At 35.8% G+C, this 16,441-nt stretch overlaps 1 protein-coding gene across 1 annotated transcript; it reads left to right on the top strand.

Annotated features, from left to right (window-relative positions):
• On the top strand, positions 1-14,770 carry LOC121386369. Its single transcript, XM_041517254.1, has 7 exons — positions 1-67; positions 1,871-1,960; positions 3,853-3,999; positions 5,516-5,617; positions 12,712-12,844; positions 14,070-14,143; positions 14,668-14,770. The coding sequence occupies exons 2-7, from the start codon at positions 1,889-1,891 to the stop codon at positions 14,671-14,673; spliced, it is 534 nt and encodes a 177-aa protein (XP_041373188.1). The 5' UTR covers positions 1-67; positions 1,871-1,888; the 3' UTR covers positions 14,674-14,770.
• Positions 14,771-16,441: the final 1,671 nt, after the last annotated feature.

The following is a 16,441-nucleotide window of genomic DNA, read 5'->3' as shown; positions in this document are numbered from 1 at the left end:
CAATAAAAAGGAGACATCCACTTTGGATTGTGTCGTATAGAACAAGCTAACAGAAACGTACACCAAGGTATGTATATAATTTTCTTTCTGTTTATGCTCTTTTTTTCATTCTTCTCATCTGTTGCTTATCTCTTAATTATAGTTTTTTTTTATTATTACTGCGTTACTGTGACCTTGACATACATGATTTTTGTTATAACATTGACTCTCCGTTTGATAATATGTCTAGTTCACAATGAGACCACATTGTTTTTTATTTACCATCTTCTCTTTATTGACCAAATCTGTCACAATATCGACAGAACGTGAAGTGTATAACTATTACATGTTGAAAGTTCGCCCGTGAGACTTATTTGAACGTCAGCGATTTCGACATAGCTATGTTGGACCTCATTTTTCACAAAACGCATTTTTCACACGTATGAAAAATACGGCCGTATTTTTCACAGAATTCGAACGCATTTTTCACGTGTTCGTGAAATATGCGTTCACTATGTTTTTACCATGTACCATGCAAACGCATTTTTCACTTCCCATAAAACACCCTAAAACGATGACAAAATGTAGCGAAAACGCATTTTTCACATTAATCTCAACGACATATTATCACATACTCACCTCGGCTATATTCGTACTTATATCTAATTAAGGTTCAAGAACGCTCTCCAGGGTACACAAGCCAGCTGCCTTGTCTAGGAAATATGCGACCGCAACATAGGTTGTTTTGTTTTTTCTTTGTTAAAAGGGCGGGACGTAGCCCAGTAGTAAAGCGACCGATTTGGGATCGATCCAAGTTGGTGGGCCCATTGCGTTATTTATCATTCCGGCCAGTGCACGACAACTGGCATATCAAAGGCCGTGGTATGTGCTATCCTGTCTGTGGGATGGTGCATATAAAAGATGTCTTGCTACTAATGGACAAACGTAGCGGGTTTCTTCTCTGAGACTATATGTCAAAATTACCAACTATTTGGTATCCAATAACCGATGATTCATAAATCAATGTACTCTAGTGGCCGTTAAACAAAACAAACTTTTAAACTGTTTTAAATGGTAGAATATTTTTATGAACTTTCCCCCAGACAAGTAACATAAACCACAACTTTTATTACACCAGTTATGGACCACTGGTTACAAGTAGTTACACCTCCTCATTAAGCCGGACTGTGCACTCCCTGTGTGTTGGAATCGATACCCGGATGAAAAAACAAAATGAAGAAAAAAACATGCCACCGGGTGAATTCGAACCCAATACCTACCAGTATGTAGCCAGTCGTGTGGGTGTGTTGCAGGTAAATTTAGATATGCTTCCATCAGAGGACTGACACAATAGTTAAGCATGAGGGGGCGGGGTTTAACTGTCGGTTGAGTGCTCGCCCGAGGTGCTTGTGTCGCAGGATCGAACCACCTCGGTGGATCCATTTAACTGATTGGGTTTTTCTCTATACAACCAGTGCACGATAACTGGTCAAAGGCCGTGGTGTGTGCTTTCCTTCCCGTGTGGGCGGGGCGTAGTCATTGGTAAAGTGTTCGCCTGATGCGCGGTCAGTTTGGGATCGATCCCAGTCGGTGGGCCCATTGGGCTAGTTCTGGTCCAACTAGTGCACCACGACCGTGGTATGTGTTATCATGTCTATGCGAAAGTGCATATAAAAGATCCCTTGCTGCTATTGGAAAACTTTAGAAGGTGTGTATGCGTGTATGAGAGACAGATACAATGACAGGCAGAGACAGAAAGAACAACAAATCACACAGAGAACAGACAACTAAATAAAACGCAATAATTTGAAATAAATTATAACACTATTTAAATATGTGTTTTTGTTATTTGTAATCACTATAGATATAAATATTATACTGCATATACCAGAAACCCGGACGAACAAAAATGAAGTGTGTGGCTTTATGTCTCGGGCTGGCTTTGATGATCGGAGGAGCATTGGGACTTGATCACACAGACGTGAGTCAAAATTCATATTGTTCAGTTCACGGGTGTTTGTTTAGTTGTGTGTGTTGTGTGTGTTGAGAGAGAGAGAGAGAGAGAGAGAGAGAGAGAGAGAGAGAGAGAGAGAGAGAAAGAGAGAGAGAGAGAGAGAGAGAGAGAGAGAGACAGAGACAGAGATACAGAGCGAGGGAGTGAGACAGAGACAGATAGAGACAGAGACAGAGACATAGACAGATACAGATCTAGAGAGATAGAGAGAGAGCGGGGGAGGGGAAATGGAAAGCGGAAGATGATTAGCTAAGTATGAGATAACTGAGAAAGAGAGAAAGATAAATATATATATATATATATAGTCATATATATATATTATATATAAAAGATGAGCTCCAATTGAGAGAGACGAGTATAGAGAGAGAGAGAGAGAGAGAGAGAGAGAGAGAGAGAGAGAGAGAGAGGGGGAGAGGAAATGGAAAAGCTGAGATGACTAACTAAGTTAGATCAATGAGAAAGCAGAGAAAGATAAATAATGAATAAATATATCTATATTACTATATTATATATCTATATATATATATATATATATATATATAGAGAGAGGAGATCTGATTGAGAGAGAGAGAGAGAGAGGAGTGAGAGAGAGAGAGAGAGAGATGAGTTTGGGCGACTTAGACAGAGAGACAGAGAGGACAGAGAGAGACAGAGACATACATAGACATAGACAGATCAGATCTATCTAGAGATAGAGAGAGAGCGCTGTGGGAGGGGAAATACTGTCCGAAAGCGGAAGCATGATTAGCTAAGTCTAGGAATAACTGATAAAAGGAGAGAAGAGATATATATATATATAATATCTATCTATATATATAATTATATATATATATATATATTATAAATAAAATATTATCAAAAGAAAAACATAGTGTACAGTGGATATATATGTATTTACAAAAAAAAAAAAAACAATTTAAAGAAATAATTATCCTTTTACATGTTTCAGTTTTTACTTATCTTCAGAAAGGAACTAAATAACTGCTAAATATGACGTCATACATATTATGACGTTACTGTAGTAGAAGGGGATTGATTTAATCCATGAATCCATGAATTGTGTGTTTGTCGTATTTAAGTCACACATAACAAACTAAGCAAATAAATAATAACCTGCATTCATACATGCACGTACGCACACATGTAAATACATTCTTGAATATTCTACCCTGTTACCATGCGTTTGTATATGTGTAGTCAAACCGGACATGCATACAATATATAGATATGCATATAGCGATTCATACAACATACAAAAATGCACGTACATCATATATTATCTGAACATTCTTTTTTTGAAGAACGTCTCTGTTCCCAAATGATTATCGTGGTTGTTTCAGAACTGCGTTGTCTGAGAACAATGTATATTTATACACATGTATATGGTTCAAACTTCCTCTGTAGGACTGCCATTTTATAGCGCGTTGTAGTACGGACGCCACAAGCACAGCTTCCGTTGATGATTGAATGCATAAATGGATGTTCTTATAATATTTCATGAATTCAAAGTAAGTAGTTTAAAAGACATAATGTTCGTATCATTTTGAGGGGGAAGTACCTCTACCTGGATATATATATATATATATATATATATATGTGTGTGTGTGTGTGTGTGTGTGTGTGTGTGTGTGTGTGTGTATGTGTGTATGTGTATATGTATATGTGTATGTATGTATGTATGTATGTATGTATGTATATTAAAGATATAAAAAATAGATGATATGGAACAGAAATTGAACACGTGCAAAAACAGCACAATATGATATTAGCAATCTTCAAAACTGTCGAATATTTTTAACAAAATGTAAGCATCGTTTATATAACTGTTCATCTAGATTGCGGTAACATCTACATTTTAGTGGAACTTTATAACAACCGTTTATGACGGGAGGAAAGTGAACGGAGTTTTAGGAATCAATCGGCGTAGTATGCTGATGATACCGGATGCTGTGACAGATCCATCTAAATGCAACAAAAGAACTATTAACAACCACGACTTTGAAAAGGCAAGCATTTCTTAATTATTTATTTATTTAAATTATAATTTAGCCATAACCATTGCCGCGCATTTAGATAAACGTAACATTATATATGTATTATTTTACTGTGAAATCATTTATTTTCACGATTTTTGTTTATTCGTGGATTCATAAATAGTATTATAAATTTGTGAATTCATCAGGTCATTTATCTCTTTATCTATCTATCATAGAGATATAGAAAGAAAGAAAGAAATGTTTTATTTAACGACGCACTCAACACATTTTATTTACGGTTATATGGCGTCAGACATATGGTTAAGGACCACACAGATTTTGAGAGGAAACCCGCTGTCGCCACTACATGGGCTACTCTTCCGATTAGCAGCAAGGGATCTTTTATTTGCGCTTCCCACAGGCAGGATAGCACAAACCATGGCCTTTGTTGAACCAGTTATGGATCACTGGTCGGTGCAAGTGGTTTACACCTACCCATTGAGCCTTGCGGAGCACTCACTCAGGGTTTGGAGTCGGTATCTGGATTAAAAATCCCATGCCTCGACTGGGATCCGAACCCAGTACCTACCAGCCTGTACATAGAGATATAGATACATAGATAGAGAGATAGAGCGATAGAGCGATAGATAGATAGATAGATAGATAGATTGATCGATACATCGTTCTGCGGGAACTGTGTGATGCAACACAGAACGGAATATTTTGGCAAAAACGTTTCAGTATGTTTAAATCAATAAAATACCATAGAGAAGCTACACATATCTACTGTACAAACCAAAAGCGACACTCTCTAGGTCAACACTGGGTTTTTTCTACCTCAACCTCTATTCATTGTATGCAGGATTAATTGCGCTTCCGTACTTCTCCAAGAGTTTTTGTTCTCATCGTTTTGGGATTTTTCTTACTTGTCCACCAACTGTTCAGTATGAGACTATCTCACAGAGAAAGTCGAGTGCTGTCGTGCCGACAGGCTCACGGTTGAAGATCATAAAATATATATCTCAACTTCTCAATGATGTAAAAAGTGTATTGCGTCACACAAGAATAGGTAATGAGCTGTAGTCGAAGATGAGAGAGAAAGAGAGAGAGAGAGAGAGAGAGAGAGAGAGAGAGAGAGAGAGAGAGAGAGAGAGAGAGAGAGAGAGAGAGAGAGAGAGAGCTAGTTATGGTCCTGGGTATATCCGATTAAGGTTCAAACACATTGTCTTGGGCACACATTTCAGCTCTCTGGACTGTATGTCCATGACAGAGAGTTAGTTGTTAGATATTAGTGATTAGTAAGAGAGAAGTCGGCGAGGTAGCTATGCACCTGCCTATTGAGTCGGTACAGTTGTTCTTGGTGGAAGTCTGTACCAGGAGCCAAACCCAATGTTTGATTGCTTTACTACTATACCACATAGGACGGTGGTAGATAGATAGGCAGACGAATAGGCATAATATATTATATTATGGATCGAATAAATAACTGAAACACTTTTATAAATATACATGTGTACAAGCTAATCTTATATATATATATTATCAGCATTTGGTTGCCATAAAGGACCCAGAGAAACGGGAATGTATGGTGAAGCCGCTTGGGAAAAGGGAAACATACGACAGAACAAAAAAGGCTTTGGATAATGGGGTAAGTTCCAAAGAAGTATTGATCAGAATCATAAATCAATTAATTTGGACCCAAATTCATAGAGGCTTTCTAACTTATTTGGTCTTTAGATGGTAACGAGCTTCTAAACATCTAATTCACACAGAAACTAACTAAAATGTCACACATGTCAGTTTCTTATAATCATGTCAATTTCAAGGTGAATTTTACTAGTTGTTGAACATATAAATATAACGAATATTCAACGAAATGTTTTTGATACTAAAACACGATCTGAAGCCTGATTTGTGGATTTTCATACATTTATATATATATATATATATATATATATATATATATATATATATATATATATATATATATATATATGTTATTCGTTGACTCGGGGGATAAACTGGACAGCCTTAGAGGAAACTTAGAAATGCCCAGATAGAACATAACTAAGATAGCATTCAAATCATTTATTTTAGTTGGAGGGTCCTTTTGCAGAACACTTAAATGATGATCAGTGTTCTTTGTAATACTAAGTCAATAGATGCCTCTGTGAAAACAACTTATATCCTCCATAACATATATTTGCTTCTTTTTGTTTTACTTTTATAAGACACTAATTCAAATGTTAAACATATAGCACATATTTATTTATATATTACCATGAATTTTCAAGATATTTAGCAGATATTTCAACATACTAACATTATTTTTTTAAGATAAATCAAAATTTGAAGATAGCAACTCATTTGTAAAAATACATTTATGTGAGGATACCTCCGATTCTAAAGCTTAAAGTGGTGAATTAGGAGATACAAACATACATCAAAAACATCACCGGTATCATCATACAGTTTGTGTCGTATACTAGTACTCTAAACATTTAACTGTGAAAGACATAAGGAAAGAACAAAAAGAGAAAGAAATGTTTTATTTAACGATTACTCAACATATTTTAATTACGGCTATATGTCGTCGGACATATGGTTAAGGACCACAGTGATAACTAGAATGAAATCCGCTGCCGCTACACTATGGGCTACTCTTATTTGATTAATTAACAACAAGGGATCTTTTATGTCTATAATCCAACAAAACCGACATTACACATCACAAACTTTGTTACACCTGTTGTTCATATAGCTGAGAATTTCCATATTCGTATAAACATTACTTATGAACATCTTCTACTGAATAAATAATAATATATTTACAGAACATGATATATAATCTTTCAATTCAAATTAACCATTCAACAATTACATCTAAGAAAATTAGTAATTTTTGTTTAGTATGCTCCCTCACCTCCAACTCCTATTCCCCATTGAGCAATTATTGAACAGACCTGAGAATTAAAACTATAATTTATAACACCGTTGTAATAATCTTCATACCATGTTCACTACCCGGTATTCCATCAAACAATGTAGTTTATTGTGGTTTCGTTGAACGGCTCTCAGGTGTCTAGATACATGCAAACTTCGATATCTCGATGTCGAAGGGACCGGACCCACAAGCTCGGTATATCGGTAGCTTGACATAAACATAACAGTTTGCTGATGAAAATTATCCCGGACATAAATTTTCGTTTGCAAAATTAAAAACACTAAACAGAGTAGTTTTTGCATTTTAAAATACCTGTTTTGTGTTTGAATTTATTCATGCTGACAAATTTACCAAGTATCTTATGTCGATTGAACTTTTTATCTAGGTTCTGGATCCACGTTGTAAATAGATCAATGTTTATCCAGGTATTTTTGTTTGCATCATACTGTGTCGGCAGTGTTTTAATATTTTTGAAGCATCTAGGATATTTAGATTTCCCTATTAAAAATAGAACAATCCAACACTGTCAACCTTTCCTTGCTACATTTTCACCCTTTGTAATCCACTCATTTAAATTCAAGTGTTTTGTCGGGCAACATTCGGAAAAAATACCAGTTTCATCTGTATTGAAGATGTCTCACGGGTCATATTCCTGAACTATGCACTTTCGCTTTCTCGACCACTCGTTCATTTCATCGCCGTTAACTTCAATTCACCACACACCTTTTTGAAACTGATACCATGTTGTTCTTTGCATCTATCAAGCCAGCCTGTTAGGTACTCGAGTGTACTCAGATCGAAATAACGAAGTTTGACTATATATATATATATATATATATATATATATATATATATATATATATATATATATATATATATATATATATATCCATTTAACATTTCTTGGACAGAAAAAACACACAATGTGTGAAACATTGGGACGATGTAATTATGTTATTTATGAATGGGTCTTGATAGACTGAAAATGTCAATGTCGATTTCATGTAACATTACATTATAGAGAAACATTTGAGACTGTCTCTGTTGCAACTATATTTCCTTCATGAATGTTTAATGTTTGTATATTGAGTGTGGCGCCTTGAAACAGTGACGTAATTGCATTTGGATTTGTTATGCCATCACATTGCACTGTTCGAGACGCAGTCTAGCTAGCCGTACGCTGAATCGTGCCAGATATCAGTTGTGAATATTCTTCCTGTTGTTCTGTGATAGAGCTGTAATTATGTATGGACTGTGTATTATTGTGTTCCGTTGTCTGCATGCTATCTGTGGGTGGAATGTTAAATTTTCTCAGTCTTTGGACGACGGTTTTTCTTGCTGTGTGATCTGTAAAGCATTTGCTTGGCAAGTTACCTTTCAGAGCCATCTTGAACATAATTTTTGATAGTTTTCTTACACCAGTTTTTGCTTTTAAAAAACATTTTTCGGCTTTGACATCTGTGAGTGGCATTGTACGAATTGAACTGTAAAATGAATCGCCGCTGTTTAAAAAATATTGTGGACGTCTGGAGGCATACACTTTGTAAATGTAAACAGGGTTACTTCGATCCTTGTCACCTGCAGAAGAAAACATTTTCCGAAATATCAGCCGTATATCGGTTAAGGTTTCACCAGTTTTCGTCTGTGTCTGACGTTCGCTGAGCTCGAGATACTCGGTGCCGTTGGAAGTTGTTGTCTATACAACACCAACCCATTGAAGATTGTAGTGTCCAGAGACACCACGTAGCCCGAAATGCATGCAGTTGTTAAGCCATAAAGTGTTAGTTAAAGATTCTGGGGTGTCGGGACCTAGGAGTTTATTTTTGCACAGCATGCCAATGTCGGAATCGATAAGTGGCTGAGTTTGTTTGGTTTATTTTCCTTTCCTTGTCGTCGGTTGAATTAATTAGTTGGTAGTCGGTGCGAACGTGATTAAAGTGTAGGTCGATGCTACTCAGTATAGCTCGCAATGACGAAGGTTCAAATTGGGAACCATCATGTTTACGTACTGACAGAATAAAGTTTGTAAATAGCAGGTCGACTTCATCGGGAGGAATTTCATTCAATGGACGATTTTCGTCTTTTGTAGTAACACATTTTCGAACACGATTTAGGTCACTTACTGTCTTTTTTAAAGTGTTTTTGTTTTATTCGCCAGCAATTAAATTATGTACATCATTTTCATCCATTTCAACAAAAATTAAGTCTTCGTCACAATCTTGTTTGTTTGTAGGAATCTGGTGAATTTCGGGCGTTTCATCAGTTTCCATCCTTTCGCGTTCAAGGTTTTCACGTTCGTCAAGTGCTTGCGATAGTTCTAAATCGGGCAAGTCGTTCTAAATTGTTGTGATATTTAGAGAATGGTTTTCATCCCACAGAACATTAAACATATGGTCATTTAATTCATCTATTTTGACAGCAGACGAGATATTGTGCCGTACAGAATTTGTTTTAATAAATAACAATTATTATATATAAGGTAATATTTCTTATAACTTGTTATAAAAAAAAATAAAAAATATTTTGAAACATTATTTTGTAATATTTTTTATACTTTTAGTTTTAGTCATTACTAAAAGCGTGTTAGGTTTGTTTTGAGTTTTGGTATTAAGGTCAATATTCCTAATAACCAAGTGTACGTGACATCACACCATGTGTGACGTCAAAAAGGCATAATCTGCTAGTATACGTTTATGACTTTGCTTTAATCAGTCATCATAATCCGTCGATAGAAACAATGGTTGCAGCATATAAGATCTCACATGTCTAGTGTAATCAAAGTATTTGATTTTCTTTTTCAGATTACACACTTTAAAACTTTAGTAGCTTAGGAAATTAGGTGTAAATTTATCGAGGTCACGGCAGTAGGTTTATTGACATTTAAGCAAATGTACTAGGATGCCACACCATAATTGACGCATGCATCCATAGTCATCAAATAAAAACATTTCAATACAATACATTTTACACTGAAAGCTGTTCAGGGATCAGAAAAACAACGTTATGCACTAGTTTATTTTGATGTAAGGACATCCAAAATGACCTCATTCGAATTTGACGTCATTTTCATTCAAAAAGACACGGCGCCACATATTCTTACGTCATTTGAAAATCTAGTAATGGCGGACTGAAATTAAAGTTGCGTGTACAGTTTACAAAAACACGTATTATTAAGCTTGAGATTATATTATAAAGATATTATTACCCTCGTGTCTTTCGGTATCGTCAATATCATATATTACGAATAAAAATAATGTATTATGCTCACCAGAGGTTCGCAAAATACATTTTTTATTCCTAATATATGATATTGCTGATACCATAAAACATGGTAATAACACACATGTATGTACGTATGTAGGTATGTACGTGTGTAACTATGCATGTATGTATGTGTGTGTGTGTGTGTGTTTGTGTGTGTGTGTATACATATATATATATATATATATATATATATATATATATATATATATATATATATATATATACATATGTATGTATGTATGTATGTATGTATATATGTATACTTAAGAGTTAATTAAGAATTGACCGCAATTATTTTTTGGTTCATGCAAGTATGAACAGAAAAAAACGATGTGCACACTGTATGATCCCGCGTAGCGGGTAATACAAAAGTGTGCACATCGTTTTTTCGGTTCATACTTGCATGAACCAAAACCTAACTGCGGTCAAATATTATAATTAAATTTATATGCATACTTTAACAATACATAACTGAATTTATTTTGTTTAGCTTTAAATACGCCTGTAGTATTGTTTGTGTGAACTTCATTGATACTTATGTCACGTCAGAATGCGAACGTCCATTCACTATTATTTGAATGAGGTGATTGTTTTGTAATTGACGTCATTTCTTCTAGCTGCTGTGCATTTTTACGGATCATTTAGTTATATTGGAAGGAATTGTCGTATTCGTGTTTAGTTTATATTTTATGAAAGTGAATGAAGGGAACGTGTTTAACATTTATGCTATCGGTGGAACCGTTTAATTTTCGCCAACAGCTGTTGAACATCGCTTACAAGTAAGTTACAGCGGTGAAGTTTCCTACATGATTTCTTTGACCAACCACCAAGTCTCATGTCACGATTAGCGAAGAGGTTTTTTTTGTTGTGTTTTGTTTTAATCAATGCGTATAGATCCATATGTCTACTCTGCTATAGCATTTTCCATTAATTTATCGTATACATTTGTGTGGCTGCATGACAAAAGGTGCCACATGGTCAAAAAACAAGAAGAAGGTGTTTTTGAAGGAATAAGATACAGCACATTCTACAGAGGAAAATTCTGTTTTATTTATGAAAATCGGATGAAAACTTTCCGAAATATTGAACTTTTTGTACAGACAATTTTTTTTTTTTTCCAAAGGACCATCTTTGAGAAAATGAAGTCCGAAGTTTTACACAAAAAACCTGATTCATTATTGCTTGAAATCTTCATTAATAATAATAATATATGCCAACCAAGTTATTCTGTACTCTGTAACCATGTAATATTTGTTTTAACAGTATATGCCATTGACAAGAATTTATATTGAACCTCCATTATACATCCCCCCCCCCCTTTAAAAAAATAAATAAAAAAATAAATAAAAATAAAAATAAAAATGCACAGTAGTATCCACCATCAATAAAATGAGAAACTATCAGTGCTCACACCAAATATGAATGCTATGACTAGACAGGAATATTTAGTCAAACATAAGTCAATAGTTCTCCAGCTTTGAACATACAGTAAGTTCTCACATACCAGGTTGTAACACGGCCAGAGTAATGAGCCCGATGACCACCTTGATTTCAGTAAATAGATTCGTTTGATTCGTAATCCGATTCTGAATCACTCTGATCCCTACTTACAAAGTAGTCCATAATAATGGCTTGTAACACATCGTCAGAAGCAATGTTTCTCATACTGGCATTGATGTTTAACAGCGAATTCAACTGGCGAGTCACCTCATCTTCCTTTGTCATTACACATGCTGGTCTCACGGGCGCCGCCATTTTCTCAATTGATACCGTGAATCGAGCAGGCACTTGTTTTTTTACATGTTCGTCTCGATTTAGCTCGATTTAAATACGTTTCACGTCTCACATTACAACATACACAGTCTTAGTACTACTTCAAATGCATTTGTACTTCATAAATTGAACAGACGATCGAACGTGTTTCTTATTTTGTAGTTTGGGAAAAAGTAATTGTTGAATTTTGCCACGGAAATTGTCTCAATGCACATTACTCCTACGTGACAAATATATCTGCGCACTTGCTATATTTAGCAAGTAGAGTTCACGACCTTTCCAGTGGTATGCAATACTTGGCGTTGAAAAGTCCAAGATTTTATAATAAACTCAGCCAAATAAGTGATTAATTCTTGCGTAATTAGGCGGGGGGTTAGTACGTATGGGGCTAATTTGTTTGGATTCATCGAGATATGAACAAACAAAAAAGTAAGCACCTATGGACCAATCAGATTGCCGTAAAGTGTATAGACGCAAAGAAAATTTAATTATATTGAAATAAACTTTATGTGGAGAATACCATCATTAAATTGGTTGAGTGTACATTGCAAGAAAATACAAACTGTTTATAAGAGATTTAAGAATAATGTTTTACTGTGTCTTTTCGTAATGTTCAATTGCCATAGGCTATAAAAAAAAAAAAAAATATTTCGAATTTAGCGTGCAAGTACATACTGTTGAACTAAGGCATAGTGTTAAATAAAAACATAAACAACCTCGATGGATACTATTGTTATGGCATTTTTGTTGCTTTGTTGAAGAGTGAATTCATCCAGACTATGGAACACTGGGCAATGCCTGACAGCCCATTACCGAAGGACCGTGTGGAGAGAGAGATTGGAAGTATGTTGGCCGACTTCTGTTCCGATTCCGTTGTTTACATGCTCAAAAGAGGTAAAAGTAAATTTTGTTTTAATTAACGACGCCACTAGAGCACATTGTTTTTTTTATCTTATTGGACGTCAAACATATGGCCATTCTGACACTGTTATTATTTAGAGGAAACCCGCTGTCGCACCATAGGCTACTCGTTTATGACAGGCAGCAAGGGATCTTTTATTTGCGCTTCCCACAGCCAGGATAGCACAAACCATGGCCTTTGTTGAACCAGTTATGGATCACTGGTCAGTGCAAGTGGTTTACACCTACCCATTGAGCCTTGCGGAGCACTCACTCAGGGTTTGGAATCGGTATATGGATTAAAACCCCCATGCCTCGACTGGGATCCGAACCCAGTACCTACCAGACTGTAGACCGAAGGCCTAACCACGACGCCACCGAGGCCGGTCAAAAGAGGTAAAGTTCAAAGTATCGAAACATTAGTATGGTTTCAAAAAGTTTAAGAAAAGACACTGCCGCAACATCTGTTATCCCTACCGATTACTACCGATGGGAGCGTTTTATTTACCCACATTCCTACAAATAAGATATCACGTCAGCTTTTCACCACATATACCATGTCATGTACCAGTTTAATAGTTAATAGTATTTCCGACAAGTGAGCTTTCCAGCTGTGCTACTTTCTGATCACAGGATTTGTACGTCATTTTCTTTTCATATTTCTGTCGTATGTAAATGAATGAATGAATGAATGAATGGATGGATGTTTAACGACACACCAGCACTATACTATTGGGTATCAAACTAAGGTAAATGCAAACATGAAGTGATAATCAACATCAATATAAAAATCCAATTCTTAACTGAAAACACAGTGTAAAGAGCTGTGGAAAAAAGAATATATATCACAGATAGGTAAAATTAAAATGTATAATAAAATTCAGTATCACGACGAAATTGCAATAACAGTTCTGGCTTCCTTCAGATGATTACACTCCACCAAAATAGGGCGTACGATATATAGTTGTAATAGTAAGACTACCTGCAATACCGGAGGCAACAATTAAAGTGGATTGTGTCTTTGATTGCTCGTAACTTGTTATTAGTGCATGACACTAATTGGTCTGATTCGAAGGTCATCAACTACGTGGAGACCATGTTAAACGGCAGCTGGCACATTAACTAAATAAATATATAAACTATAGTGTAATAACATTGACATTGTAGCACTGCTATAATACATGTTTAAATAAATGTTTACGCTCGTTTATCTTTCTAGCTACAAACATCCAACTGATGCGAACAAAGCGTTGCGTCGTGTGTCTCTGGTGTAAAAGTAAAATCGCAACCGACGTGAGTATTGATTTGAGGCTAATGCCGGGGCTATAAAGTCATGGAGGTCTGGGGCTGAAAATCAAAATTAGTATACAGCTGCCATCACAACACGTTGTTTACGATCTGTTGTTTACAGAGGGGTCGGATTTGATAAGTTTCAGTGTAACACAGGCACACAAACATACACACACGCACGCGTGCATACACACACCTATGTACGTACTATGTGTGCGTTTGTGTATACATGCACAGTGGAGTTTTATCACAAAGGACGATCCCCAAATCAGTTATCATTCCATGATGTAAAATAAACACAATTCTTGTTTTGAGTTGTGTCTAATATGAGAGCGAGTCAGGTGTAGTAATGAAGCGTACATAAAGTGTACATGGAAGGGAGGTGGGTTAAATCGCAGATGCGTACTACTTTATTTGTAGTTTCAGTGAACATTGGTGTATCTAATGATGCTTTTCAAACATCAACATTATACCGTGAACCTAGTCCTACCCTCAAAAACATTCTATTATTTGCATTTTGTTTTCAGAAATAAATCTTTCCGGAGTTACCTGCAAACAGAAAACAAATAAGCTGTATACTGCATGATGGATGTAGCTTATCGTGTTATTAGCGGGAAATAAATTTAACAACAAAAAGACTGAACCGACTTGGTGTGTATGTTCATAAATATCGGAACGGATCTATTTAAAATAAGCACACATTGATACGGATACAAAACGAAATGAAACAAAACTCATAATCAGAAAAAAAGGTATTGACACCACTAGAGAACATTGATCAGTTAAAGGATGTCAGATATTTGGTAATTATAACGTAAATCTACGACTAAACCACAATTCTTATAACTACTGATAGTAAAACTAATATAGTCTGAATATATATATACATTGCAATTTAGATTATCATTAAAGGGACATTCCTAAGTTTGCTTCAAGTTTTAAGATGTCATCGATTAACAGAGAGTTTTTAAATTTTAAAACCCCAAAATAGTCGACTTTCTGAATGAAAACGGTTAACGGATAACGTACTACTACAATAACGAATCGATGTGTCTGGTCTCTTGCAGTTTGTTATAAGGGTACTTTAAAGGGACATTCCTGACTTTGCCGCAATTTTTAAGATGTTATCGACTAACAGAGACTTCTTAGCGATTGCATAAAATATTAGTGGCTGTATATTAAACGTGTTTCTGATCGTTCTAATATTTGCACTAGGTTAAATTTCATTTTATTTCCTTCTTTTTTTTTTTCGTACGTACGAAATTATATGAAGACAAAATCCAATTTGGGCTTCTTACAAATATTACGACGACCGGAAGTACACTGAATATACAGACATTGATATTGTAAACAAGAAAAAATATTAATTAGTAAGTTTAATCGTAGAAATATTTTATTAGTCGGAAACATCTTACAATGCAGCAAACTCAGGAATGTCCCTTTAAAATGTTCCATCTTCTGTAATGATGTAAAGTTCTGCGTGAAACAGATGATAAACACGTGTAAATGTATGACAGGCATAACTGCCAGTCGGAGTCGTAAACTCACGAGGCCGTATTCACGAAGCCTGTTTTTGTTAAATACAGGTGTTTAAGCATTGTAAATGTATGTAGTTACACGCGTGCAAGTCATAAGTAGGCTTTTTAAATTCAGCCCACGATGTTTAGTAAAATGGGCCTCAGGCCCATAGAAACAGTAGCTGAAGAAGTGAGGCACTCGGTTTAGTGGCAGTGGGGTTGGGAAGGAAGGACATGTTTTATTTAACGACGCATTCAACACATTGTATTTACGGTTATATGGCGTCGGACATATGGATAAAGACCACACAAATATTGAGAGGACAGACAGGATAGCACATACCACGGCCTTTGATATACCAGTCGTGCTGTACTGGCTGGAACGAGAAATAACCCAATGGGCCCACCGACGGGGATCGATCCCAGTCCGACCGCGCATCATCGCTGTTGCTCAGATGCACAAACACATTGTTGGTGTTTTATATATAATAATAATATAACAAAACAAATATGGGTTTTCGGCTAAAATTCCTATAATTCTGCCCACCTTGGCTGCTACGGCACAGATTCCACAGTTACGAGTACAGCTCCTCGATCGTCGAGTGACGCCCAGAGTATCTTCAAAGATATCATGATAGACAACATGTGTAGTGAAGACAATATCTCAGCCAGACTTTACAACTTGTGTCAAAACTGATGGAGAAGATGACAAAGTACAAAACAAGAATAACAACAACAACAAAACGAAAGAGAATGGGGAGAAGAAGAAAGAGATGAAATGAAG

The sequence above is a fragment of the Gigantopelta aegis genome, chromosome 12 (assembly GCF_016097555.1).
Source record: "Gigantopelta aegis isolate Gae_Host chromosome 12, Gae_host_genome, whole genome shotgun sequence".
Lineage (NCBI taxonomy): Eukaryota > Metazoa > Mollusca > Gastropoda > Neomphalida > Peltospiridae > Gigantopelta > Gigantopelta aegis.
This window is presented reverse-complemented; position numbering and strand designations above follow the sequence as displayed.

What these genes read in the sequence shown, in the direction of transcription:
- LOC121386369 (XM_041517254.1), top strand. Translation starts at nt 1,889, where the DNA reads ATGAAGTGTGTGGCTTTATGTCTCGGGCTGGCTTTGATGATCGGAGGA. An exon ending in TGGGACTTGATCACACAGAC is followed by an intron (nt 1,961 to 3,852) that starts GTGAGTCAAAAT and finishes TCTACATTTTAG; the next exon opens with TGGAACTTTATAACAACCGT. An exon ending in AAAAGGCTTTGGATAATGGG is followed by an intron (nt 5,618 to 12,711) that starts GTAAGTTCCAAA and finishes GCTTTGTTGAAG; the next exon opens with AGTGAATTCATCCAGACTAT.